Here is a 24359-nt window from a genome sequence, read left to right as displayed (position 1 = left end):
GTCACCACTGGATGGAGAAACAGATGTCCAGGCAGCGCCCTGGGCAGGGGGAGCAGTCACTTGGCCGCTGGAGTTGCAGTGTGAGAATGAGCACATCTGGTCACAGCCCAGGCAGAGCCGGGCCTGATGGTCCTTGTGGTCCTTGTCTCTCCAGGTGGAGCCAGAGCCTGCGACGGACGCGTCGGGCCTGAGCAGCGCCATGAGCCTCCCCTCATTTTCAACCTGGAAGATGACGCTGGGGAGGGTGCGCCTCTGCCGAGAGGTGGTGCCCAGTACCAGGCCGTGCTGCCCGAGGTCAGACAGGCCCTTGCCGACATCCTTCACGACGTTGCTGGTGACAGCGTCTCCAGAGCGGACTATACTCAGGATCCGTCAGTGATCCCCTGCTGCGACCCTGCCCGAGCCGCCTGCCGCTGCCACGCCAAGGAACCGAGCCTTCCGCCAGGAGAAGTCTCTAGAAATTAGATGGGCAAGTTCACTTTCAAACTGCGCTTTTACCCCTTTACAAACAATGCCAGAATTCTGTTCTGAGGCAGCCCCTCTGTTCCCTGCCCCTCCCCATACCAGCCTGGGGGCGCAGCTGAGCTGAGCTTGCTCGGGGAAGTGAGCACAGGGCAGTGGGAAGCATGCCACAGGCATGAGTTCGAGCCTCAGGTTTTGAGCTTGGGCAATGATTTAACCCAAACTGCACGTTGATGTTGAAGGGCAAATAAGGCTGCAGCTGAGGAAGCCTCGCACAGGGCCGGCACTCAGCACGTCTCAGGCTCAGGTTTGCTAGAGCAGACCTTCTCCATCTGAAATGTGCACACAGGGGCCAGGGTTGTGGTCAGAGGGTTAAGCTGCCCCCTGTGGTGCTGGCATACCTAGGAATCCCAGCTGCTCCACTTCCCAGTGCACCTGGGAAAGCAGTGGAGGATGGCTCAAGTTCCCAGGCCCCTGCCACTCCTGTGGGAGACCCGGATGGAGTTCCAGGCTCCTGGCTTCAGCTTGGCTCTGCCCTGGTGGTAGTGGCCATTTGAGAAGTGAGCCAGCAGATGGAAGACCTCTCTCCCTGTTTCTCCTTCTCTTGCTGTAACTCTGCCTGTCAAATCAATAAGTAAATCTTTAAAATATAGTAAAATAAAATATGCACACAAATCCCTAGGTGCTTGTGACAATGTGGGTTCCGACTCAGGTGTGCTGAGTGAGGCCCGAGAGCCTCCCATGTCTGGCAGGCTCCCTGGGGACACCTGGAGCTGCCCCGTGTGGGTCCAGACCAGGATGGGTCAGCTTCCAGGTCTGACAGCAGCGGCAGCCATAGCAAGATCCACGGCCCTGGCCCCACTTCCCTTTGTACAGGGCCGCTGACTGCATGTAATTGACTTTAGGAGTTCTTTTCCCCCTAAAACCTCAAAACAACAAAACCAAAAAGCCTCAGCAATGCATTGCCACGATTTTATTCTTAGTGTCCTATGTGGAACTCCACGGTAATAATGATTTATCCCAATCACTGCAAAAATACTTTTGCCTGGCTAAAATAGTTTCTGCAAGTATGTAATATACAAGAAACACTATTCAAAGTGATTTTTCTATAAGTACATTTTTTACACAGCATACATTTAAAAAGGATGCCCTTTTTAATATAAAATTCGGGTTATATACCAATATGGTTAGTTAGCATTTACACTGTGGTTTGAACAGATCTTTAAATAGCATCATGTGTGTCCGACGTCTCCCCGCCCAGTGGCCTGGGGCTGGTGGGAGTTGGGTGAGGAGTCCCCACATCCTGTGGCCCACAGCGCCTGGGCCTGCCCCCCTCTGCTCACACAATCGCACTCCGTTCTTCACCTTCCTTGTTTTCTCCAAAACCACCCGCTAGGGGTGGCCTGCCTTCTCGGGCGCTCCTCACGACTGCTTCGATTTGCCCTTCTGACTTCCACGGCACAAGATTATCTACCAAAATCAAAACAGAAGGGCCTTACTCTTCCCAGGAAGAGGCTGGCTGTGCCACAACAGGGCTGGCCCGGTGGGCACTGTGGGGCATTTCTGTCTGCCACAGGGGGCCTGGCAGCTCCTCCCATCCGGGAGGGTGGCACAGCTGCAGACAGTACTGACCATGGAGACAAGGTGTGTGTACTTACACCTAAGTGTGTAGGTTTTAACAGGCTCATCGTACTTGTAAACACAGACTGCTAAATCGCCGTGCACAAGGCAGGCTATACCCTCGCTCCCGAGAGTTCAGACCTGTGCAGGTGGGCTGCTTAGGAGACAGAAGGTGCTGCTCCTCCCGAGTGGATGCAGCCTCTCTGTCAGGGACCAAAGTGATTCCCAAGGAAGGAAGAGGGAGGGTGTGCAGGGAAGTGGCAGCGTGCTGGAGAGGTCACTGCTAGTGACCCATGTTCTTAAGGCAGAGGCCCATGTTCATGTCTGTAAGAGAAGCGATTTTAGCCAAGCCAAGGCACCAAGATCCTTTGGATCCTGGCAGTTTTTAAGGAATGTGAGTAAAGATGTGCATCCTGGCAGATTTGCGATGGCGCGACAGTCCAGAAGCAGCAAGGAAGGGAGTGTTCTAGCACCCTCCGTTGAACATCTCTGCCCGTGTGGCATGGACCACGTTGAGAGAGCATCCCAGAGCATCTCATGCCTCTGGTCCTTGGCTGGTGAGATGGAGAAGCTACAGGCTACTGAGCCTACCTGGGGCTTGCCCAGCACTGGCCAGAGTATTCAGCAAACCACTCTCTCACCTAGCAGGAGGCACTGCTTGTATATAAATAAAGACTTCTGACAGAGTTGAGCCGGGGTTCCCTCATTTGGCTCACCGGCTACCGGCAGTGGCAGGGCCTTGTGATAAGTTTGAGTATCGGTCCTTAAACATCTCTTGATTTTTATTTTTTAAATAACTCTAAGCAAATGGCCTACACAGATGCCCTATTGTTTTATAGTGGTTTGCTTTGGCAAGGGACTACTGCCTGGCAATATACAACATTTACCCCCATTCTATAAATACACGCAAGGTCTACTCTGATTCCTTCGTTAGCTAATTAGTAATCTACTGATCTCTTACACCAGCATTACTGAGATGGCACTGCTGAGCATCTGAGTGCTGTGAACCTTGGTAGGGGCTGGAGAAACACAGCTGCCCCATGTCTGGCCCACGTCACTTTGGTTCCTGGAATACGCACCCTTGGGTAAACAGTCTCCCATTTTGCAGGAGATAGAACAGCTCCCTTTATGGCTACTTGGGACCATGAGAACTCAAAGGCAAAAGTAACTGGCTTATAGTTTGGCAGCAAGCCCAGAGATATTTTATATATATATATATATATATATATATATATATATATATATATATATAACTAGTCATTTTAAGAACCAATGCTCTCCACCACTAAAATATAAACTTCACTTGTTGGCAGTATATTGCAACCTGCCTAGAAAAAAATCCAGAGATGAAAACTGTCAGGCTGTGGTCATCAGATCACAGCCACCCCAAGCTCCCACAGGGGCCCCACACAACTTTATTTTTTAGCCACATGTGCTTAGTGGATGGCTCCATGGACCTGAGCGGGGAGGAAGCCAGGCCCACACTCTGGCCTTCCGCAAGTGGAATCTCAAGTGACACAATGATCTCAGCTTGACTGGGATGTTTCCTAACAGAGGCTCCCAGCAGGCCTCTGCGGTGCTTCATGGAAGCTCCGAGAACCCTACCCTGGCAGTCTCCTGGGGCAGAATCTTCTCTAGAAAGCAGATGCCAGAGAAGCCAAGCCCAGTGCTCAGCCAGCCCTGGAGCTCTCGCGGCCAGGACAGCTGGAGCAGGACGCCAGGAGACCTCGGCTCCCACCTCCCTGTGGCCAGTTCTGAATGGGCATCTGCAGCCGAGGGAGACTCGGCCCTGCCCTGCTGCAGCCGGAAGGGGCACGGGTGGAGCTGGCCCATGGAGCCCTCGGCACAAGGTCCGGCCGTGGAATCGTCCCCTCCAGCAACAGAAAGGCAGCATCCTGTGCAAGCAGCCTTGGGGGTCCCAGGAAACAGTCTGGCAGGTGTGAGTCCCCAGGTGAGGAGCGAGGAGCGGCAAAGGCAGAGAGAGCCGCAGAAGCGAAGGCAAAGACCCCGGGCCTCTGCAGGGGGTCAGGCCGCCACGACCCTGGATTAGTGTTCGGTTATTCTGCTGCCGCTGGGGCTTAGTGCGACCCCTAAAGGCTGCTGGGCGGGGCCTGAGCCCGCAGCACGCTGGTGTCCTGTGGCTGTGCGCGTACCAGAGAGGAGGGTTAGTTGTTAGGGCCTGGAGAACAGGGAAAGTGGGTCTGCCTCTTGAACAAGGGCAAGTTTCCTGGAAGCACCCAGACCGAGCTGCACTTAGGGGCTCCTAATGCTCACAGGGGGAAATTCATTCTCATCCTCCAGACACACGGGTCCCGTGGCAAACTCGTGCTCCGGAATAACCTCTCCTCGGAGCGCCCCGCCGTCCTCCGAGTAACCTGGAAGGAGAGCGGGAAGTGAAACAAGGGGCAGGGCTTGGGCTGGCGCACAGGGTCTGTCCTGATGCGTGGCCCGGGGTCAGGACCTTAGCAAAAGGGGGTCCACGCTTCCAGCTGGACAGGTGGGGAGCTGATGGGGACTGAAGTCCCCACCCCTGGCCGGCCTCACCTGCCCTTCCATCTGGGAGTCCGGGAACTCTCCACCTCTCTGGAGTTCTCCAGGAGGCAAAGAATTAACATGACCACCCTGCACTGCACCTGCCAGGCCCATCTGTAGGCTACTGCCAGGGCCACACCTGGGGGAAAGAAGCGATTCCAGGTAACAGCAGAGGGAGAAGGGGCCTGGACACTCACCGGGCACCGTGGAGGCTGCGGAGGAGCTTGGTCTGGCTACCGTGGCCGCGTAAGACTGAGGTAAGGAAGGCCTGAGGTCATTTTCTTTATTCTCTTCTGTTCCTGAGCCAAGCAAGCTGCGTGCAGCGATGAAGAGGGGAAAGAAGAAATCAGCGCTGGGCTGGAGCACTTCTGAAGGGAAGTGGGAGGAGGCTGGTGCTCGGCCGTCTGGGTTGCAATCACACACTCATGTCCACACCTGCACTCGGCTGGGTGTGACCTGAAGCAGCCTTACGCTACCAGGAGTCGGGCAACCTGATGACGACCCCTGGTGCTCGTATTTAACCAGCAAGGGTTCGGCCTCCGCACCTCCTGGTGCGCTCAGGCGGGGATGCCACACTAACCAGGGGCAGCTCTCGGTGCCCTGTCCACAGCAGGGCAAGAGGACTGCGCAGTTGAGTTCAGTGGCTGCTCCTGACACCCTGTGTGTCCCAGGGCTGTGCGAGATCAGGCCAAGAGAGGGATGCCTGTTTTGAGCACTGCCCACCCGGTCACTGTTCCAGGAGACATCGGCAAGCTGGGACCCCTGATGTGGAGCCCCCTGTAAAGCAGGTGCCTGCGGGGGGCGTGCCATGGAGACTGCGGCAACACAGGAACAGACGCAAGGGCACGGGAGCTTGTCGTCATCCTTGGCACAGGGACAGGGCTGCTTTCCTGGCTGCTCACGGGGATCCTCACCTGTGGGTCTTGATCAAGACGCATTCTCCTCCATCCTGAGGGTCCAGGTTGTAGATATAAAGGTGTCCATCGGATGATGCAACTAGCAGCCTCGGCAGCTTCTGGATCCTGTGAGCCACGTCAAACAGGAACTGCTTACTGCGAAGGCGGCTAACGGGCACCGCCTTGCGCACCCCAGCTGCCGCCAGCTCTGCTCCTGCCAGCCATGGGAACTTAGCCACCAGTCTGGAGTCTGGGCTTCCGGCTCCTCCCTGGCCTGCTGACCTTGTGGTCCACCCTCAGGATCATTTGTTGTCTTTGAACGTGATTGTGTGGACAAGACAACGTGATGTGTGCAGAGCCACTGGCCGCCAGCAGAGGAGCCGAGCTACACGGCACGCTCCCTTGGCGGGGAGGAGCTCTGCCTTAACAGTGACAGGGAAGAAGGGTACAACTGGCTCACTGTCCTTGCCTCATGAGTTGTATGGCATTTTTTAAACATTCAACTTCTTTAATAAAACATCTGTTGGCACCGCAGGTGTCTGAACCTAGACAGTGGAACGCGCATCTTTTTACATAAAAATAGGAACTGTTATACCCAGAAGGTGAAAATTCTCTCACCTGCTCCCAGCTGCCCTGCAAGACTCCGTGTTCAAATCACACAAGCAAACAAACAAAATAATAACAAAAGCAGGGGGTTGGGACCAGCGTTGTGGCATAGCAGGTGAAACCTTGCCCGTGACCCTGCATCGCTTTCGAGTGCCCGTTCCAGTCCCAGCTGCTCAGTGTCACATCTAGCTCCCTGAGAACGAATGTGCCTGGGAAAGCAGTAGAAGATGGCCCGAGTACTTGGGCCCCTGCCACTCATGCGGGAGACCCAAATGGAGCTCCTGGCTCTTGGCTTTTGCCTGCCCAGCCCCTGCTGTTGTAGCTATTTGGGGAGTGAACCAGTGAATGGAAGATCTCTGTCTCTGTAACTCTGCCTTTCAAACAAAGAAGTCTTAGAGAAGAAAATAGCAGGGGTTGACTCTCCGCACCTCGTAGACCATCTTCTTGCTTTGGGGATTCTGTGCTTTGGGAAACGACATTTATAAGAGCATGCACTTGTGTCACGTGGGTGACCCCATACGTACGTGGAGAGGGTGCAGATGTTCCTCTGCCCCGAGAAGTTCAAGCGTCCGGTGGCAAAAGCCCTGTCCTGGTTCATCATGTCCGACACCTGGGCGGGGAGGTAGTTGGTGGCAGCCATGAACATCTTCCCCATGTAGCCGCTCCAGGTGGAAGGCTCTTCTGGCCGGCTAGGGGGCAAAGGCAGAGGCAGAGATGGGATGGAGCTGCAGGTGCCGGCATAAAGCCAGTGATCTGCACGTCCAGACCTCATTAGCTGTGTTAACTGCAGCAGGGAGAAACTGTACCTTCACGTAACGTCCTGCCCACAAGACAGATTATTCTGGCAATAACAAAAGAGCACCATGGGCCCGTTTGTCCTTTAGAAGAGTCATTGCAAAGCCATTAAAAGGTTCCCAGTGCTACTGCTTCCTTCCATTAAGAAGCCTGTATCTGATGATTAGTCTGATTTCTAGATTTCCAGGAGAGGACTGGGGTAGAGAATGAGATGGGGCCGATATCCGGACCCTGTCCTGGGCTCCTAGGAGAACAGACAGATCCCAGAGTGAAGGCCGCTGGAGCCAGACTGGGTGGGAAGCAGAACCCCCAGGCAAGATATCTGGGGCAGTGTCTGATGACAGCCCTGGGGCCACTCAGGTACCCAGAGCTCATAATGGCCCAGATCATTCCCAGCAACCTGGCCGCCTCCTGCAGCCATCAAACTCCATCCTGAGGCCTCTGCCAGAGAGAGGGGTGGCCGCTCTGTAGGGGAGGGGCATCCCCTTCTCTGCGCTCCACACTGCGGGCGGCGTCCTGAGCATGGGGTCCCCTGCGTACGTTCCAGGGGCCCCAGCTTCGAGGCCGCTTGTCTATGGGATGAGAGCCTGGTGGGAAATGAACACTGCAGCTCGGCAGCCTGGGGCTTCTCTCACTGTGGGCTCAGGACATATCTCCTTGGCCCTTGATGTTCTCCCGTGAAAGTGACCCTTCTGGACGTACTACCATCACTGAAGCATGGTGAGTCACGCCCATACGGATGCCCTGGTGGCCTGGGCTGCAGTTGGGACTTACAAAGAGGAAGACCCTCCAGACCCTGCATCCGAGGTGCACACGGCCCAGATGTGTGACTAGACAAGCAGCCAGCGTGGGCGTTGGGCGCAGTGCCCACAACCCATCTGGGAGAGCCTGCTTCCTGTCCTAGCTCCTCTACTGCTCATCCATCCTGGGAGGCAGACGATGGCTCAAGTCCTTGAGTCCCTGCTGCCCACATGGGAGACCAGGATTGAGTTCTGGGCTCCTGGCTTTAATCTGGCCCAGCTCTGACTGTTGTCGACATTTGGGCAGTGAACCAATAGATGGAAGATTGTCTCTCTCCCTGTCTCTCTCTGCCTTTTGGAGAGGAGAGGAGGGGAGGGAGAAGAAGCGAGGGCAGCCTAGTGGTTGATGTGCACTCCATGTGACTGGAATAGGCAGGAAGTACCCCAGGAGGGGAGAGGAACAGGTGAGGGTCCTTAACCTCCTGGTTTCTGTGTCTCTTCATTTGGAAACTGGGAGAACCCTGCTCGGGTCGCTGGGAACAGTGAGCTCTTAGCATAGAGCCTGACATGCGGCAAATGTGGTTTTGCAAGATGGGATCCCTGGGGCTGGAGGGATGGGGGCGGGGCTGGGGTGGTGGCCGCTGGGCTGTGCCGTCAGGAGGGCTGGGATTTCATTCCCAAGAGCAAAGGGACCAAAGTGTATGAAGAGGGCGTATCAAGTTCAAGGGAGCATTCTCAGAGGATCAATCCAGCAAGAAGATGGCTTGGTAAAAAGTGACCAGAAAAGTGAAACCAGATCTAAGCGTAACCAAGTCCCAGCTGTGGTGAAGGGTGGCGGCCGGCGCAAGCCCCGTCACCCAGGACCCGTGAACAATCACAGATGCGCTCAGAAGTGTTCAGAATAATTCACTGCTCCTGGTCACCTGTGGCCACTGACAAGCAGGAGGGCCAGGTCGGAGGAAAATCAGCTCCCCATCCTTAGCGCTGGTGACAAATGTAGGGGAGAGAGCCGAGGCAGCCGCTGGGGGCACACCGCTGGGCCGTTCTCCGACACGGTGATCTGCTACACTGGGGAGTGTGTTGCATAGAAGCTAAGAAGCGAGAGAAAAGTCTAGAACGCAGCCAGGCTTTCTGGGCAAATGTGCAGAGGAGGAAGACCTTCAGGGCAAACGATGAGCTTCGGACGCAGCGACCCAGGGACGGGAGCCGACAAGAAGCATCCGGGGAAGACTGAGCAGTGAACAGACAGTGTTCCAGATACCAATGGGATGGGGTGGGGGTGCGGGGACAAGGTTTCCTGGAAAGGCCAAGCCAGTGCCAAAAACCACAGCATCCAGCACATGGCTGCTGGTGCCCTGGAGGCTGGAGTGTCGGAGAGACAAGGCGCCTGGGCGCCGCCCCACACTCACCCTCAGAATGCACGCTCTCAACAACGCACGCTTGGCCACGTGTAACAGAAGCGGCGCCATCTTGTATTACATACGTGGAAAAAGCGTTTCTCTCGTGGAAGTCCTGCCACAGCAGGAGGCCTCTGTTGGCACTGCTGCGAAGCCCAGCCCAGGGGCGTGTACTTGGCATGAGAGGCAGCGCCAAAGATGCTGGGTAGGGGTGAAAAGCGGTCTCTGCGTGGGGGCTCTGGCCTTGCCGCCAGAGGCCATCTTTGAGAGACACTGAAATTCTCTGACCCTCAGTTCCCTCAGATTCCTACTCTGCTGCCTTCTAGAAACAGCGTGGGCAGCCCAGGGGGCAGAGTGCAAAGGGCTCTACCAATGCATGGGTGTCGTCAACTCTATCCCTTGCTTTCAGAGCATAACGGAGCAAATCACTAGAACTTCAGGTTTCAGTTTCCGAAAAGGACACCACAGAAGGGTGTGGAGAGGCACACGAGGTGCCTGAAGCCACCTGCCGTGCCTCAGACTCAGGATCTAGACTGTGCTGGCAACATTGCGCCACGGATGACGGCTGCGAGGGTGGAGAATCCTCCACGCTTCCCAGTGTGAACACGACCACGTGCCTAGGTGGTAGCTGGCTGTTCTAAACGAACCTCACGCACCCCAGCAGACAGGGTTCCTAGGGGCGGCCCCCGGCTGCCACCCCCTGGTCCCTGGACCCTGCTGCAGGGAGATGAGTCAGATGGGCCTGATCTGGTCCCCTGGGCCCTTACAAACAAAGCGCTTTCTCCCACCGGTGGCAGAAGGCCAAGTGGGAGGAATGGCAGGTGTGGGAAGGAACCGGAGGCCCTGCTGGTGTGAAGGCTGCTCCCTGGGGGAGGGAGCAGTGGCCTCTAGCAGCTGAGAAAGGTCCCCAGCTGACAGCAGGGCCCCCACTGTCACATCCACAGGGCCCTGCCTTCTTGCCAAGGACAGGAAAGAGCTTGGAAGAGGACTTGGAGCCCCAGATGAGCACGCGGCCAGCTGGCATCTCCATTTCAACCCTGGCAGAGGACCCAGCCAGGCCATGGTAGGCTTTTGACCCAGAGAAGCGTGTATGGCATCCAAAGCCATTGCATTGTGGCAGTTTGGTACCGCAGCCATGGGAGACACACGCACACCCCCACTGGCTGCAACCTGACCGTGCTCTTCCTCACCAGAACCGGACTGAGTGTCTGGAAGCACCCAGAGGGGGCTGGCAATGGCAGTGACTGTGTGACTGTGCTGACAGGTGCACTGCCTAACAGGAGTGCTCACCGTCAGTGCACGCCAGGCATTGTACTCCACACCCCAGTCAGGACACTCACCAGGCCCTCGTGGGAAGCCTGAGTGGGTACGCTATCACCTGTCTGTTTCATAGACACAACGTTTCCTATGGAAATGCAGAGACTGGATTGTCTTCCTAGGGTTCAGATGGGGCTGAGCCAGGAGGGTGGCCCCAGATTGTCTGCATGTTCTCCCGTAAGAGTTTTGTTAACGTGCACCACCCCTCTGTGGTGAAGGTGTTCACACGGAAGCCTCCTAGGGCATTCGGAAGGGAACGGGATCTCGTGTGCCGGGGGACACCAGGGCTGACTCCTGGCCGGCGTGGCACTTGCCTGTTGGTGAGGTGTTCCAGCTTGAAGATGTGCACGGTCTCAGTGTTGCTGGAGGCACAGAGGAACTGCGAGTCCATGCTGAACACGAGAGAGCTGATTGTCACATACCTGCAAACATGGCCGCACACGGCCCGGGGAAGCCAGAGAAAGGAGGGTGACTGACCGCTTCGTGTCCACGGTGAGCTTTGTGAGAGGATCGGATGTCTCCTGGAGAGCCTAGGAACTGAGCTCCCTGCAACTGCATGTTGTTCACGCTTAGGATGTAAGCGTTAGCCCGATTCGCCCAGGGTCACGGTCTGCCTTGGCCAGAGGGTGGGCGGGAGCACTTGCACCTTCCCGTCACCTTGGGAGTCGGCCGGCTGCCCCGCTCACCCTGCAGCCGGGCAAGACCCCAGACATGGCCCTTTGTTTCCATGGAAGGAATCAGAAGCTGCTTCTGGACCCTGACTCCCTGGCTCTCTCCTTTGTCCTGGGTGGGCCGCCCAGGCACACAGCGAAAAAGGACAAGGACCCTCACGGCTGAACTCCCGCGTTCCAACAGCATCTCTGCTCTCGGGTACTAAGCCACGAGCAGGCCTCGAGGCAAACGAGCTGAGAAAGGACAGTTACGCTTCCTCCAGGCAAGAGCAGGGGCAGGAGGGCACGGGGCCGGCCTCTGGCCTCTCCCCAGGTGGTAGTGCGCTGCCTTCAGCTGGACATCTGTGGGCACTTTGAAATGGCTTTGACGTGGGACACAGACCTTTTCATTCCTCTCCGAAACTCATAGAGCTTTTGCCCGTCAGGTACAGAGAACACGCGGATGACTGTGCCCTGGAAAAGAGAGCGGTGACAGTCCCTCACCATCGGCGGCTTCACAGGGATGCAGTAGTGTTCAACAGGGAGCCATTTTTGTTTGTAGGAGGGTCTTCAAAAAGTTCATGGAAAATGCATATTATGAAAAAAACCATGCATGGATTTCAATTTTTTTTTTGCTCCATAATAAACAAACTTTCTAATTCATTTTTTATGAACTTTTTTCAGATACCCTTGTATGCGTGCCATAAAAGCAATTCTTGCAATGTGTTTTACTTTTTTTTATTATATTTATTATTTATTTGAGAGGCAGAGACACAAAGAACTCCCATCTGCTGGTTCACTCCCCAAATACCTAGAATGGACAGGGCAGGCCTTGGGCCACAGCCAGCAGCCAAGGACTCAACCCAGCTCTCCTACATGGGTGGCAGGGACCCAACTACTTGAGCCATCACCACTGCCTCCCAGGGTCTGCATTAGCACGAGGGTGGGGTTAGGTACCAAACCCAAGTACTCCGATATGGGATGCGGGCTCCTTAACTGCTAGGTTAATTGCCCACCCTGGAACATGTTTTAAACACTCTCTCCTCTCCCTCCCACCTCTGCCCAAGGCTCTGTGAGTTCGTACACGTGTGAGCCTGTGTGTGCGTGTGTGTGTGTGTGCCTGCTCAAACTGCTCTGGCTTCCTGGAATACTCAAGCTCTGCCTATCAAAATGCACCTGCTTTTCATGGCATTTGACATTCAACTTGATCATCTTCCTGACCATTCCAGTCACAAGAGATGGAGCTCTCCAGCTAAACAGCCCTGCCCTGTGTCTACGCCATGTTTATGAAAAACGCAGCGTCCGCTGCAGGAAGACGTGCCTTCACGCTTCTCAGTGAGGCCTCACGCTTCCGTGCAGAGTCTTAGGTCTTCCAGAGCGCACACCTTCAGTCTGTTGAATTCATACAGGCACCAAAGGGACCACCAGAAATTCTCGCTCTGCAACAGGCTCTGAGCAGACCCAGGGACCGGTCAGCCTGGGTGTCGTCAGTCTCAGCCCCTCAGTTCTCGGGGCACCCACGGGAGCCATCCCGCGAATTCCCAGGCAGGAGGCAGCCCCAGGAGGGCACTTACCTTTTCGGACGCACTTGCGAGTTTCGAGCCGGAGGAGTTGAAGGTGATGGCGGCCAGCGTCCCCTCGTGGGCAGCGATGGTGCAGACAGTTTTCTGGTGGAGCGAAGGAAAAATGGACATTGATGCTGGAATAGGGAAGATGAGTGTTCTGGCCCTCTCCTCCGTCTCTTCTCCCTTATTTGCAGGGTTCATTCTCTCTCTCTCTCTCTCTCTCTCTCTCTCTCTCTCTCTCTCTCCCCTCCACTCCCACCAGACCATTTGCATAGAAGCTATACATCATTTACTAGTGTACTGAGGTCCAAAGGCCACTCCATTTCTACCCCTTTTCCCTCCTTTGGAAGGCGCAAACCTAACTGTGCACCCAGTGCAGGTGATGCTGTCATGGGTGCTCCCTAGATCCTTTTTTTTTTCTTTAAGATTTACTTACTTGAAAGGGAGAACAACAGAGAGAAAGAAAGGCAGTGAGGGAGAGAAAGACATGGAGACAGAGAGACAGATATCTTCCACCTACTGGTTCACTCCCTAAAAGCCAGCAACAGCCAGGGCTAGGTCAGGCTGAAGCCAGGAGCCAGGAACTTCATCTGAGTCTCCCACATGGGTGGCGGGAGCCCCGGTACTTGTGCCATCATCCACAGTCTTCCCAGGAGCATTAGTCAGACGGCTGGATCGGAAGCAGAGGCGACAGGACTTGAACCAGCTGTCTGATGGGGATGGCAGCGTCACGAGTGGCTGCTTAACCTGCTATGTCACAACATGGGCCCCTCCCTGCATGCACCTTAAGGGGACTTCCCCTAGCAACCCTGCCAGGCTCTGTGATGCCTGGGACCAGAGGGCAGGGCATGTGGCCAGCTGCACACTGTCTCCGGTTGCGACACGGTGTGGTGTAGCACAACCAGACGATTGGCCACCAGCTGGGCGGTGGTTCCATCCTGCTGCTGAGGTCTACTTTGGCCTGGCCATCTGCCTCGCCATGGTGCTGGCTGCTGGTAAACCCCGGGGCTAATATCACTACCTTCTCTTCCACACCTGACGCAGGGGCCAGAGAACTCCCCCAGGGCTGCCTCTCCCTCCATATCTCCCTCCACTGACCACACAGCTGGGCACCTGGGCTGCCAGCTGGGACCACTGTTAACTTACCAAGGAGTTTCCATCATAAAGCACAATCTCCCCTGTGGTCAGGCTTCCGGGATAGGCCAAGTAGGAATTGGAATGGTTGATAGAGAGGGCACACAGACCTGGTGGAGAGCAAACAGCAGGAGTCAACTTCCAAGGGGCACCTGGAAACAGTACAACTGCAGCGCCACCTACTGGTGAGGGGAACAAGGATTTTGTAGACATCACAGTGTCTGTTGACTTTTTTCTTTTTTTTTTTTTTTTAGATATGGAGATATCTTGGGGACAGGACCCAAGTCTAAAGACAGAATTTCTTTATCTTTCATGTACACCTTATACACACAGCCTGAAGGCAATTTTGTATAATACGGTAAAAATTTTGTGCATGAAAAAAGTTTCATGGTGTAAAATTTTCCACTCATGGGGACTCAATCAGTGATTAAGGTTTTGAATTTTGGAGAATTTGGGCTTTTTGGATTAGGGGTGTTCAACTTGTATTACACAGGACTATTTGATTGGGTTTTCATCTTCACTTTCACTGCCACTTTTATCTTTGGCAAATCCATGAGCCTCACACTTTGGTGTTGTCTCCTGCTCTTGAGCCATGTTTTGAAGGGTGAGAGAACGCTGAGGTCCCCAGTGGCACCTCTCGAGCATGGGACTGATCCCCAGTGGCTCTGTGCCCTCTCTGTGGCCTGGCGCCTGGGTGGCAGAAGCTGTTTTTCCCTTTACTGCTTTTTTTTTTTTTTTTTTGCTAATCGAATATTAAAAACTCCCATGACCGAGTACTGTTGGCTGGGAGGCCAATGTCACTCCAGTGTTACAAAGAACAAAACGCAAGCATGTGATGGCCAAAGTTGCAGTCTGGAAGGGTTCCTCTGACACAGCTGCATACAATCACATACATTTGGGAATGTTTTCATGTGATATACACATTTCCTCTAGAAAAAGAAATACTTCCTACTAACACCAAGTCCTCAAAAGTTTGATTGCAGAATCTATCCTTTGCTCACTTACTGATTAGCCTCACCTGGAGCTATGGAGGCAGTTTGTTTAACCCATACAGTGCTCATGTGTTTTCAAAGCTGACCTTGACACCACGCCCACCCCTCCCCGATGTGAGCACTGAACACCCAGCCCTGTTTCCCTCAGGGGCCGTGTCCCACAGGGAGTCACACTAGTTTCCCGAACATCTTTAGAGATGGTGGCTTATACATTGCACACTGAAGGAGATGACTCGAGCATCTCGATGAAGAGGAAGAGGAACGCGTCCGATCAGCGGAACTAACATGCCTGGCCACGCACCTCCGTTACCATGACTCCCTTTCTGGTGCAGTTTTGCTAGCACTTCTTTCGGGAGCAGCGTTAGGAGGTCAGCTTATGTGTACAAACACTTGGCATGCAAACCCACGTAGTTCTGTAGGGGCCACAGGTGCATGGTGTGCTTGCTTGTTGACTGTTAGGCTAATCAAAGAGATCAATAAAGTCAGTTCACAGGGAAACTGACTCCCAGTGCCACACTGGCCACCTCCTCTCCACAGCCAGGCAGTAAGAATTTAGAACCTTACAGATGCTCTTCTTCACGTTTCACCCCAGGGTCCTCAAACGACAGCTGCTTCCCTTCCTGGTCTGTCCCCCTCTGGGGCTACGAGAGAACTGACTCATGACCGAGACAAGTCTTTATGGGAAAGGCCGGCGCGTGTTAGTCTTTCTGCAGGTGCTCACATACACTTGGCTGGGGACTTTGGGTTGGAAGACCAGAGAAGCCGAGGACCTATGCAGAAATGGCCCATTTCTGAGCCGAATGTCCTGCTTTGATAACGGAACAAGGCACCGCCAGAGAAGTCTGTGTCTGCAGTTAAGGCAGCGGACCAGGCTACATGAGGACATTTTTCACTTAAGATGCTTCCCCAGGATTCTGGAATTGTAAACAGACCATCAAACCACTGAGCCCATTCAAGCTAAGTTCATTTACAAAGGGGTTCAAGGTATGTGTGTCTGTGTCTGCGTGTAAGTCCCAGCAGCACCGGAGCAAAGGATTTTCACAGCAATGGTTAGCTTCCTAGAGAGGCATGCGTGATAGCAGCAAGTTCAAGGAATTCCACAGAAGCACAGCCTTCCCAGGACAAGAACCTGGAGAAGATTACCCAGCAGGGATACTATTTTAAATAAATAATTTACAAAAGGCGACATCCCAGTTGCAAGTTAGCATGCCACACGGATTCTTGCAAAAGTCTAAGAAAAGCTTCAGATCAGGCTGAACTGTACCTTCCTTAACCTGCTGGGAAGAGGGCAGGCAGACAAAGGGACATTAGAACTGGGTCCTGGGTTCCGTTCCCTGCGGAGTCTGCGGCCAAGGCTGCGCTCTTATCATCCGCCACGCAGACTCCAGAGGGGGCTGAGCCCCAGCCTGGCACCTCTGCTGCCTGTGCTGCCACTCCTGTGTCACCCTGCCTGGGCAAGGCCAGTCCTGGCCTTGGCCCTAGGAAAGGCCACCCACCCGTTCCCAGTGTTGCTCTGGAGCCCCAATCCTCCATCCCATCTGCCTTCCTTGAATGCAACTTCAGGAACAGCCGGGCAGACAGAAGAGGGGATGGTAATCAGGAAATGGGGTTGGCTCGCGTGCTGGGTTCCCATGGGGGCAGAGGGTGGCAAAGATGTTGGGACAGACAGTGGTAGCTGTGGAGGGACTGGGTGCTGGGTGAAGAGTTCAGATCTCACAGACGCTGTGGGTCGTGACCACTGACAGTTTCTGAGCACACAGGTTTTAAAAGGCAGCGTTACAACCACACTGGGATACACTTCACACCTGCTGGGGTGGCTGCACCCAACCAGACAGGAAATACGTGTTGGCAAGGATACAGAGGAACTGGACGCCCCTGGCAGGAATGTAAAATGGGGCAATGCTTTGGACGACAGCCTGGCAGTTCCTCAAAAGTGAAACACATGGGTGTTTCGCTGTGGTGCAGCGGGTTAAAGCCACAGCCTGCAGGGCCTGGCACCCCATATGGGATGGGTGCCAGTTCAAGTCCCAGCTGCGTCGCTTCCAATCCAGCTCCCTGTTAATGCACCTGGGAAAGCAGAGGAGGACAGGCCAAGTCCTTGGGCTCCTACACCTACGTGGAAGACCCAGAAGAAGCTCCTGGCTCCTGGCTTCGGCCTGGCCCAGCCCCAGCCATTGCGGTCACTTGGGGAGTGAAGCAGCAGATGGAAGATTCTCCTTTTCTCTCTGTAACTCTGCCTTTCAAATAAATAAAATAAATCTTTAAAACAAAAAACAAAATAAGAAAAAGAGTGAGACACAGAGCAGTAAGGATCTAGAAATTCCACCCTGTGGGCCGGCGCCGCGGCTCACTAGGCTAATCCTCTGCCTTGTGGCGCCAGCACACTGGGTTCTAGTCCCGGTCGGGGTGCCAGATTCTGTCCCGGTTGCCTCTCTTCCAGGCCAGCTCTCTGCTATGGCCCGGGAGTGCAGTGGAGGATGGCCCAAGTGCTTGGGCCCTGCACCCGCATGGGAGACCAGGAGAAGCACCTGGCTCCTGCCATCGGATCAGCGCGGTGCGCCAGCCGCAGTGCACTGGCCGCAGTGGCCATTGGAGGGTGAACCAACGGCAAAAGGAAGACATTTCTCTCTCTCTCTCTCTCTCTCTCTCTCTCTCTCTCACTGTCCACTCTGCCTGTCAAAAAAAAAAGAAATTCCACCCTGTGGATACGCCTAAGGGACACGGAAACATACACCTACACAAAGACTTGTACGTGCAGCAACTGAAGTGCCTACCAGCCGATGGTGGATACATGAAATGTGGAGCATCCCTGACACAGATGCTATTTAACAGGAAGGAGTGAAATGCTGGCTGTGCTGGAGCATGGATGAACCTAGAGACGTTGAGAGAAAGGAGCCAGCCACAAAAGACCACATATTGTATGAGTCCACTGATATGAAATGTCCAGAATAAATCTATAGAGGCAGGAACTAGATTTGAGATGGCCTAGGCCTGGTGATGGCTAAGAGGTACACGGTTTCTTTTGGGGACTAATGAAAACAGAATGTGATCATCACACAATTCTGTGAGTATACTAAAAACTACCAAATTACACACTTTAAATGGGTGAATGTAGTGGGATGTGAATTATGTCTCAAAAAGCTTTTTGTTTTTTAAGAGAAAAGACAGTGTTATAAGCATATTTAGGGGCCAGCATCATGGCACAGTGGGCTAAGCTGCCGCCTGTGATGCATACATCCCATTATCAGAGTGCTGGTTCAAGTCCCGGCTGCTCTGCTTCTGATCCAGCTCCCTGCTAAAGTACCTGGGGAAGCAGAAGATGGCCCGAGGACATGGAACCCTGCCACCCACGTGGGAGACCCGGATGGAGTTCCTGGTATCTGGTTTCAGTAGCCCCAGCTGGACCAGTCCCAGCATTGCAGCCATCTGGAGAGTACACCAGAGGATAGAAGACCTCTCCCTGTCTCCCTCTCCCTCTCTCTGCCACTCTGCCTTTCAAATAAATAACTAAGTAAACCATATATATGTATATTTATCTTGCAGGGCAGGCTGAGGGCGTGGTTCGAGACCTGGCTCTAGCACGTCCTGTGTAACTCTGGCTAAGTTGGGTGCAGCCCTTCCAGCCTGTTTCCCATGTGTGAAATGAAGGGCTGCAGTGACTGAGGGCTCTTCCCAGGCTAACACTCCGAGGTGCCAAGCCTTCATTTACGTGCTTCCTGCCTCTGAAAACATCAGGCACGTCTTCACGGCAGATGAGCTGGGAGGGCTGGGAGCAGGGGCCCCGACAGCTGCTTCTGCTCTCCTGCAGGGTTCTATGTTAAAATATAAATATCTCTGCAAGGAAGACAAGCTCAAGGTGTTTTGTTTGTTTGTTTGTTTTAGCTGACCTTGAACTTTTGTAACACCTCATGTCCAGTTAGAAGATTCCAGATCCTAGCAAGAGAGGGCTGAAGGGGAGTGGCTGAGGCACGGACACTTATCTGACAGTGTGTCTCTGGGCTTGTATCTCTGCCAATCCATTTGAATTTAGTCAAGAAATCCTGCACACTGACCCTCACAGACCTCCTGAAGACCCCCTAAAATGCATAATGAGAGTCCCTTCCATGTCCCCTGACAAGAGTCTTGGAAAACTCCAGCTGGCTACATGGATGTGTTTTCCATCTTGGGAGGCACCCAAGGCAGGCCGGAAGGCTCAGGACCATTCCACCCTGCTTCTGTGTCTCTCACTGGGTTGCATGAAGCCTTGTTTAGGAAAGAAATGGGAGTTTTCTTTGATATTATTTTTTAAAGAATGTTTATTTATTTTTCTCCATTTGAAAGCAAGAGCAAGAGTGAGAGAGAAGAAGCCAGGAGCTTCTTCCGGGTCTCCCGCATGGTTAGCAGGGACCCAAGCTCTGGGGCCATCTTCTGCTGCTTTCCCAGGTGCATTAGCAGGGAGCTGGATTGGAAGTGGGGCAGCTGGGACTGGAATGGGCACTCGAAAGCGATGCAGGGTCACAGGCAAGGTTTCACCTGCTATGCCACAACGCTGGTCCCAACCCCCTGCTTGTGTGATTTGAACACGGAGTCTTGCAGGGCAGCTGGGAGCAGGTGAGAGAATTTTCACCTTCTGGGTATAACAGTTCCTATTTTTATGTAAAAAGATGCGCATTCTACTGTCTAGGTTCAGACACCTGCGGTGCCAACAGATGTTTTATTAAAGAAGTTAAGGTTTATAAAATGCCATACAACTCACGAAGCAAGGACAGTGAGCCAGTTGTACCTTTCTCCCCGTCACTGTTAAGGCAGAGCCCCACCCCGCAAGGGAGCGTGCCATGTAGCTCGGCTCCTGTGCTGGCGGCCAGTGGCTCTGCACACAACGTGTTGTCTCGTCCACACAATCACGTTCAAAGACAACAGATGACCCCGAGAGTGGACCATGAGGTCAGCAGGTCAGGGAGGAGCCGGAAGCCCAGACTGCAGCTTTCTGCCACTGTGCACTTTGGGAGGCAGCAGGGATGGCTTCAGCAGTTAGGACCCCACCGCCCGCGTGGGAGACCAGGATTAAGTTTCCGGCTCCTGGTTTCAGCCTGACCCAGCTCTGGCTGTTGCCATCACTTGGAGAGTGAACCAGTGGGTGGAAGATCTCTAGCTCTGTCTCTCTGACTTTCAGAAACATAAAGTTAAAAATGTAAAAACAGAAGCATTTCCTTGGTGTTCTGTAGAGAGCGGTCAAGTTCTTTGGGGGGCCGGTGCTGTGGGTGCCAGCTCGTGTCCCGGCTTTCCTCTTTGGATCTGTCTCTCTGCTTGTGGCCTGGGAAAGCAGTGGAAGATGGTCCGGGGTTCTTGGACCCCTGCACCTATGTGGGGAAGCCCAGAAGAAGCTCCTGGCTCCTGGCTTCGAAATGGTCCAGCTCTGGCTGCTGCAGCCATTTGGGGAAGGAACCCGCAGATGGAAGACCTCTCTCTCTGTCTCTCCTCCTCTCTGTAACCGCACCTCTCAAAAAAAAAAAAAAAAAAAGAGAGAGAGAGAGAGAGATGACCGTGATGTTAGAGTAAAACAGAAAGTTCTGCAGCTGGCAGCACCTTCAGGCAGCGCTCGCCCCTTGGCTGCTCACGGCACAGACCGCTGCTGGCAGGAAGCTCACGGCCAGGCCTGTCCGGCCAAACTCATCACAGGAAATGGCCCGCAATGTCTGACACAACAGGAACAGCCGTGACACAAGCACAGGCGGAGGGAAGGAAACGGACAGCCACACACATACTGGCGGGGACCCGCAGCAGAACTCCAGGTACCCGCTCATCTGAGCTCTCGAGGTAGAGGTGCATTCGGAATCTGTGTGCCCAAGAAAGCGGATGACCGAGTGATGCTGCCTGCCTGTGTCCCTGGTCTGGATTTAAAAAATCGAGAGCCAGGGTTTACATCAGATGTCTTTGGTTCAGAAAAGACGGAGTGAGAACCAGTGAGACGATCCTGGCCTCTGAGTATCAGAGTTCTCTGAGGTCACCGGAGTCCAGCATTGACCTCTGCGGGCTGCACCAGGGCACAAGGAGCCACCAAGTGGGCCTGGCTCACCGCCCGGCTCTGGGACCTCAGCTGACCGCCCGTGACAACTCCGTGGGCTGAGAACGAGTGATCACCTCCACGACACCGAAGCGGAAAGCAAGCTCAGTGGAAGTCACGGCGATCGCAGGTGTGAGGGCGTAACAATGTCAGCCCTCAGCAGAGGACATCCGGGTCAGGCAGCCCCGGCCTGCAGGAGGAAGGGCCCTGTCTCCTGCCCCCAGGATTCTCGGATGTTTACCTGTGGCTGAGAAAGTCTTCCCGTGCTGCTCCTCGTTCCTTTTACCAACAACGTGACACACAAACAGCACCATGCATCCAAACCTCATATTCTCCCTGGTTAAGCTGCAAATGTGAGGCAACCGGTGGCTTTGCTGAGCTGGAGAAATACCATATTCTGCAAGGAGAGCAGTCTCTACCCCAAAGAAGCTGGGCTAGGCCGAGTGTGCGACAGGTGTGCGTGCTAACCCCAACTTCTGCCCCACTCCCGTCTCTGCAGAAGCTGGGAGCTGGGGCAGCTTTTAGCTCTGTGCAGGCGCCACCGTCCCTCCCACATCCACCAAGGCCCAGCTCGGGCTCACCCCTTTGGCAAGTGCTGTCCAGACTCAGGTCCTCCTATCAGAAGGGTATATCGTGGGGCCGGCGCTGTGGTGCAGTGGGTTAAAGCCCCAGACTGCAGCGTCCACATCTCATAGGGGGCGCCAGTTTGAGTCCCAGCTGCTCCACTTTGGATTCAGCTCCCTGCTGATGCGCCTGGGAAAGCAGCTGAGGATGGCTCAAGTCCTTGGGCCCCTGCTCCTTGGGCTCCTGGCTCTGGATTGGCTCAGCTCTGGCCTTTGCAGCTATCTGGGCAGTGAACCAGCAGATGGAACACCTCTCTCTCTGTCTTTATTTATTTATTTTTATTTTTTGACAGGCAGAGTGGATAGTGAGAGAAAGAGAGACAGAGAGAAAGGTCTTCCTTTGCCGTTGGTTTACCCTCCAATGGCCACTGCGGCCGGTGTGCTGAGGCCAGCGCACCGCATTGATCCGATGGCAGGAGCCAGGTGCTTCTTCTGGTCTCCCATGCAGGTGCAGGGCCCAAGCACTTGGGCCATCCTCCACTGCACTCCCGGGCCACAGCAGAGAGCTGGCCTGGAAGAGGGGCAACCGGGACAGAATCCAGCGCCCCGACTGGGACTAGAACCCGGTGTGCCGGCGCCGCAAGGCGGAGAATTAGCCTAGTGAGCCACAGCGCCGGCTGTCTCTCTCTGTCTTTACCTCTTCTTGTAACTCTTTCAAATAAATAAAATAAATCTTAAAAAAAAAAAAAAAAAAAAGAAGGGCACATCTTCTCTGTGACCATTGCACCCCCCAGGTAAACACAAGTCCCACCCCTACCAAAGGCTGCTAGAGTTACCTGTCTCCAACAATTGCACAGCGATTCCTGGGGTGTGCCGCACTCACAGACATCTGCAATAAAGGCTTTTCTGGATAATTCTAACCTGTGATTCCTGAGACAAACAGCTCCTCCGCTTGGCACCGTCCCCTTTGTGCAGCATGCTCCCCCGGGACTACCCCCCAGGACTCCACAGAGGCCCAGGTGGCTGACCTTCAGCAGCACTGGAGTCAGCGGCCAGGGTCATCACCATACGCGAGGACCAGAGAGCACAGGAGATAGTCCCTGCAAGGCAGGCCTTGTGCTGGTCACTTCCACAAACACTGCCTGGCTTAATCCTCAGCCAATCCTCCGGGTTAAGTGTTATAAACCCATCTTCCAGGGAAGCAAACTAAAGCTCCACAAGTCTGGGCCACTTGGGTGGGGCTGCACAGATCTTCACACACAGAGAAAGGCAAGTCATTAAGGAACTCCAGTAAACAGATTCAGGCATTTAATGATTCTAAATTAAAGAGCAGGCACCAGCTTGGTGGTGGAGGTGCCTGCATCCCACATCAAACGCCTGGCTTTCTGCTGATGTAGCCCCTCGGGGGCAGCAGTGATGGCTACAATGATTCCCGTCACCCATGGGAGAGATCTGGGCTGTGTGTCCAGCTCCCGGCTTCAGCCCTTACCCAGCCCTGACCACTGTGGTCATTTGGGGAGAGAACCAGCAAATGAGAGCTCTCTCCTTTTCTTTTTCTGTCTCTTAAATAAATAAATAAAATTTGTAAAAAAAAAAAATGAGAATGGATGTTTGGCACATTGGTTAAGATCCAGCTTCAGATGCCTGCATCCCATACCAGAGTGCCTGGGTTCCAGTCCCAGCTCCACCCCCCATTCCAGCGTCCTGCTAATGCACACAGCAGGTAAGGACTCAAGTACTTGGGCCTCTGCCATCCACATGGGATACACGGATTGACTGCCCAGCTCATGGGCATCTCTCCCTCTCTCTCCCGTAAAATAAATTTTTAAGTTTTAATGATTCTAAAACAGAACACAATGTACACTGTAAATCTAATCACTGGATACACCAATTGTTTTAGTGTGATGATTCCCTACCCTCCCACACAATGCAGAAATTCCTTCTCCTTTACTTCTAGCTCAATGAAGTCACAAAATATCACCATCTATTTCAATCTAAGAAATGCACATGATTCCCATTAAGTCATTTTTAAAATTTTCATCTACCTGAGAGAGCAACAGTGAGAGACAGAGAGAGAAACAGAGAAAGAGGGATCTTCCATCCACTGGTTCATTCCCCAAATGTCCACAACGGTCAGGGCTAGGCCAGGTCAAAGCCAGAAACCCGGAACTCCATCGGGGTTCCCCATGTGGGTGTGGTCCAAGCACTTGTGCCATCACCGGCTGCCTCCCAGGATTCAGTAGCAGGAAGCTGGATTGGAAGTGGAGCAGCCAGAACTAGAACTGGGACTCCAATATGGTACGCAGGCATTGCAAGTGGCGGCCGAACCCTCTGTGCCACGTCAGCCCCCAGGTGATTCCCATTGTTAAACACTGGAGATATGGTCAACGGTGTTGAGTCCTGGGAATTCAGTGAAGTCCAGTGCTCTGGCTTATCGCCAAGTGGAGAGATCTGTTTGTAACGTAGTAGAACGCAAGATTTATGGTTCAGGTTGTCTTTCTCTCAGCCCTCCAGACATACCAAGTCAAGACTTGCTTCTAATTACTACACCTACTCCACACTCAGCAACCACAGAAAAAGAATTGGGGGTAAACAGCTTTCAACATCAGAAGCCTGCCATCTCCTCCATGCCTACCTTACAAGCCTCAACGCATCTTTGGACACAGGGCCCAGGGATGGGTGTTTCTCTCATGGGGCAGCGAGGGCTGCCCGGGCCTCCTGCAGGACGCACACGGCAACACAATTCGGCTCTGCCTCCATGACAACAAAGCCTCAAGCTGCGACCACTAAGACTTCTCAAGGGGAAACACCGCTTCAGCGCTTCCAGTCAGCTGGAAACACAGCTTGGGAAAGCAGCACCTGGCTGTGAGATTCGGGGCCTTGGGTGCTGCTGTCTGGCGCTCACCTGTTGGGTTTGCAGGAAGATCCAGGAGGGTCTTCAGCAGCTTCATATCTTTAATGTTGTGAATGTAAATGGATTCCTCCAGGCAAACCAGCAGCCTCTGCAATCACACAGACTTGTCAGTCTACGGCACCGACTCCTCGAG

The 24359-nt window shown here is 53.9% G+C and overlaps 2 protein-coding genes across 6 annotated transcripts in view; one reads left to right on the top strand and one right to left on the bottom strand.

Moving 5' to 3' along the window:
• Window positions 1-1434, top strand: part of ARSG (arylsulfatase G) — a 129136-nt gene extending 127702 nt beyond the window's left edge. For all 4 annotated transcript variants that reach the window (XM_062175491.1, XM_062175493.1, XM_062175492.1 and 1 more), the window contains one exon: window positions 155-1434. In XM_062175491.1, coding sequence (XP_062031475.1) covers window positions 155-465 — 311 coding nt within the window. In that variant the 3' untranslated portion in view covers window positions 466-1434. The remainder of the gene's footprint in view (window positions 1-154) is intronic.
• Window positions 1421-24359, bottom strand: part of WIPI1 (WD repeat domain, phosphoinositide interacting 1) — a 36618-nt gene continuing 13679 nt past the window's right edge. The window contains exons 4-13 of one of the 2 annotated variants that reach the window (XM_062175494.1): window positions 24218-24314; window positions 13727-13824; window positions 12590-12682; window positions 11419-11489; window positions 10680-10787; window positions 6641-6805; window positions 5529-5636; window positions 4812-4927; window positions 4357-4457; window positions 1784-1932 (exon numbers count right to left, since the gene is read on the bottom strand). In XM_062175494.1, coding sequence (XP_062031478.1) covers window positions 1885-1932; window positions 4357-4457; window positions 4812-4927; window positions 5529-5636; window positions 6641-6805; window positions 10680-10787; window positions 11419-11489; window positions 12590-12682; window positions 13727-13824; window positions 24218-24314 — 1005 coding nt within the window. In that variant the 3' untranslated portion in view covers window positions 1784-1884. Of the gene's footprint in view, window positions 1933-4356; window positions 4458-4811; window positions 4928-5528; window positions 5637-6640; window positions 6806-10679; window positions 10788-11418; window positions 11490-12589; window positions 12683-13726; window positions 13825-24217; window positions 24315-24359 lie in introns of both variants that reach the window. The other variant, XM_062175495.1, reaches the window with a different exon arrangement.

This window comes from Lepus europaeus, chromosome 18 (genome assembly GCF_033115175.1).
Source record: "Lepus europaeus isolate LE1 chromosome 18, mLepTim1.pri, whole genome shotgun sequence".
Taxonomy (NCBI): domain Eukaryota; kingdom Metazoa; phylum Chordata; class Mammalia; order Lagomorpha; family Leporidae; genus Lepus; species Lepus europaeus.
This window is presented reverse-complemented; position numbering and strand designations above follow the sequence as displayed.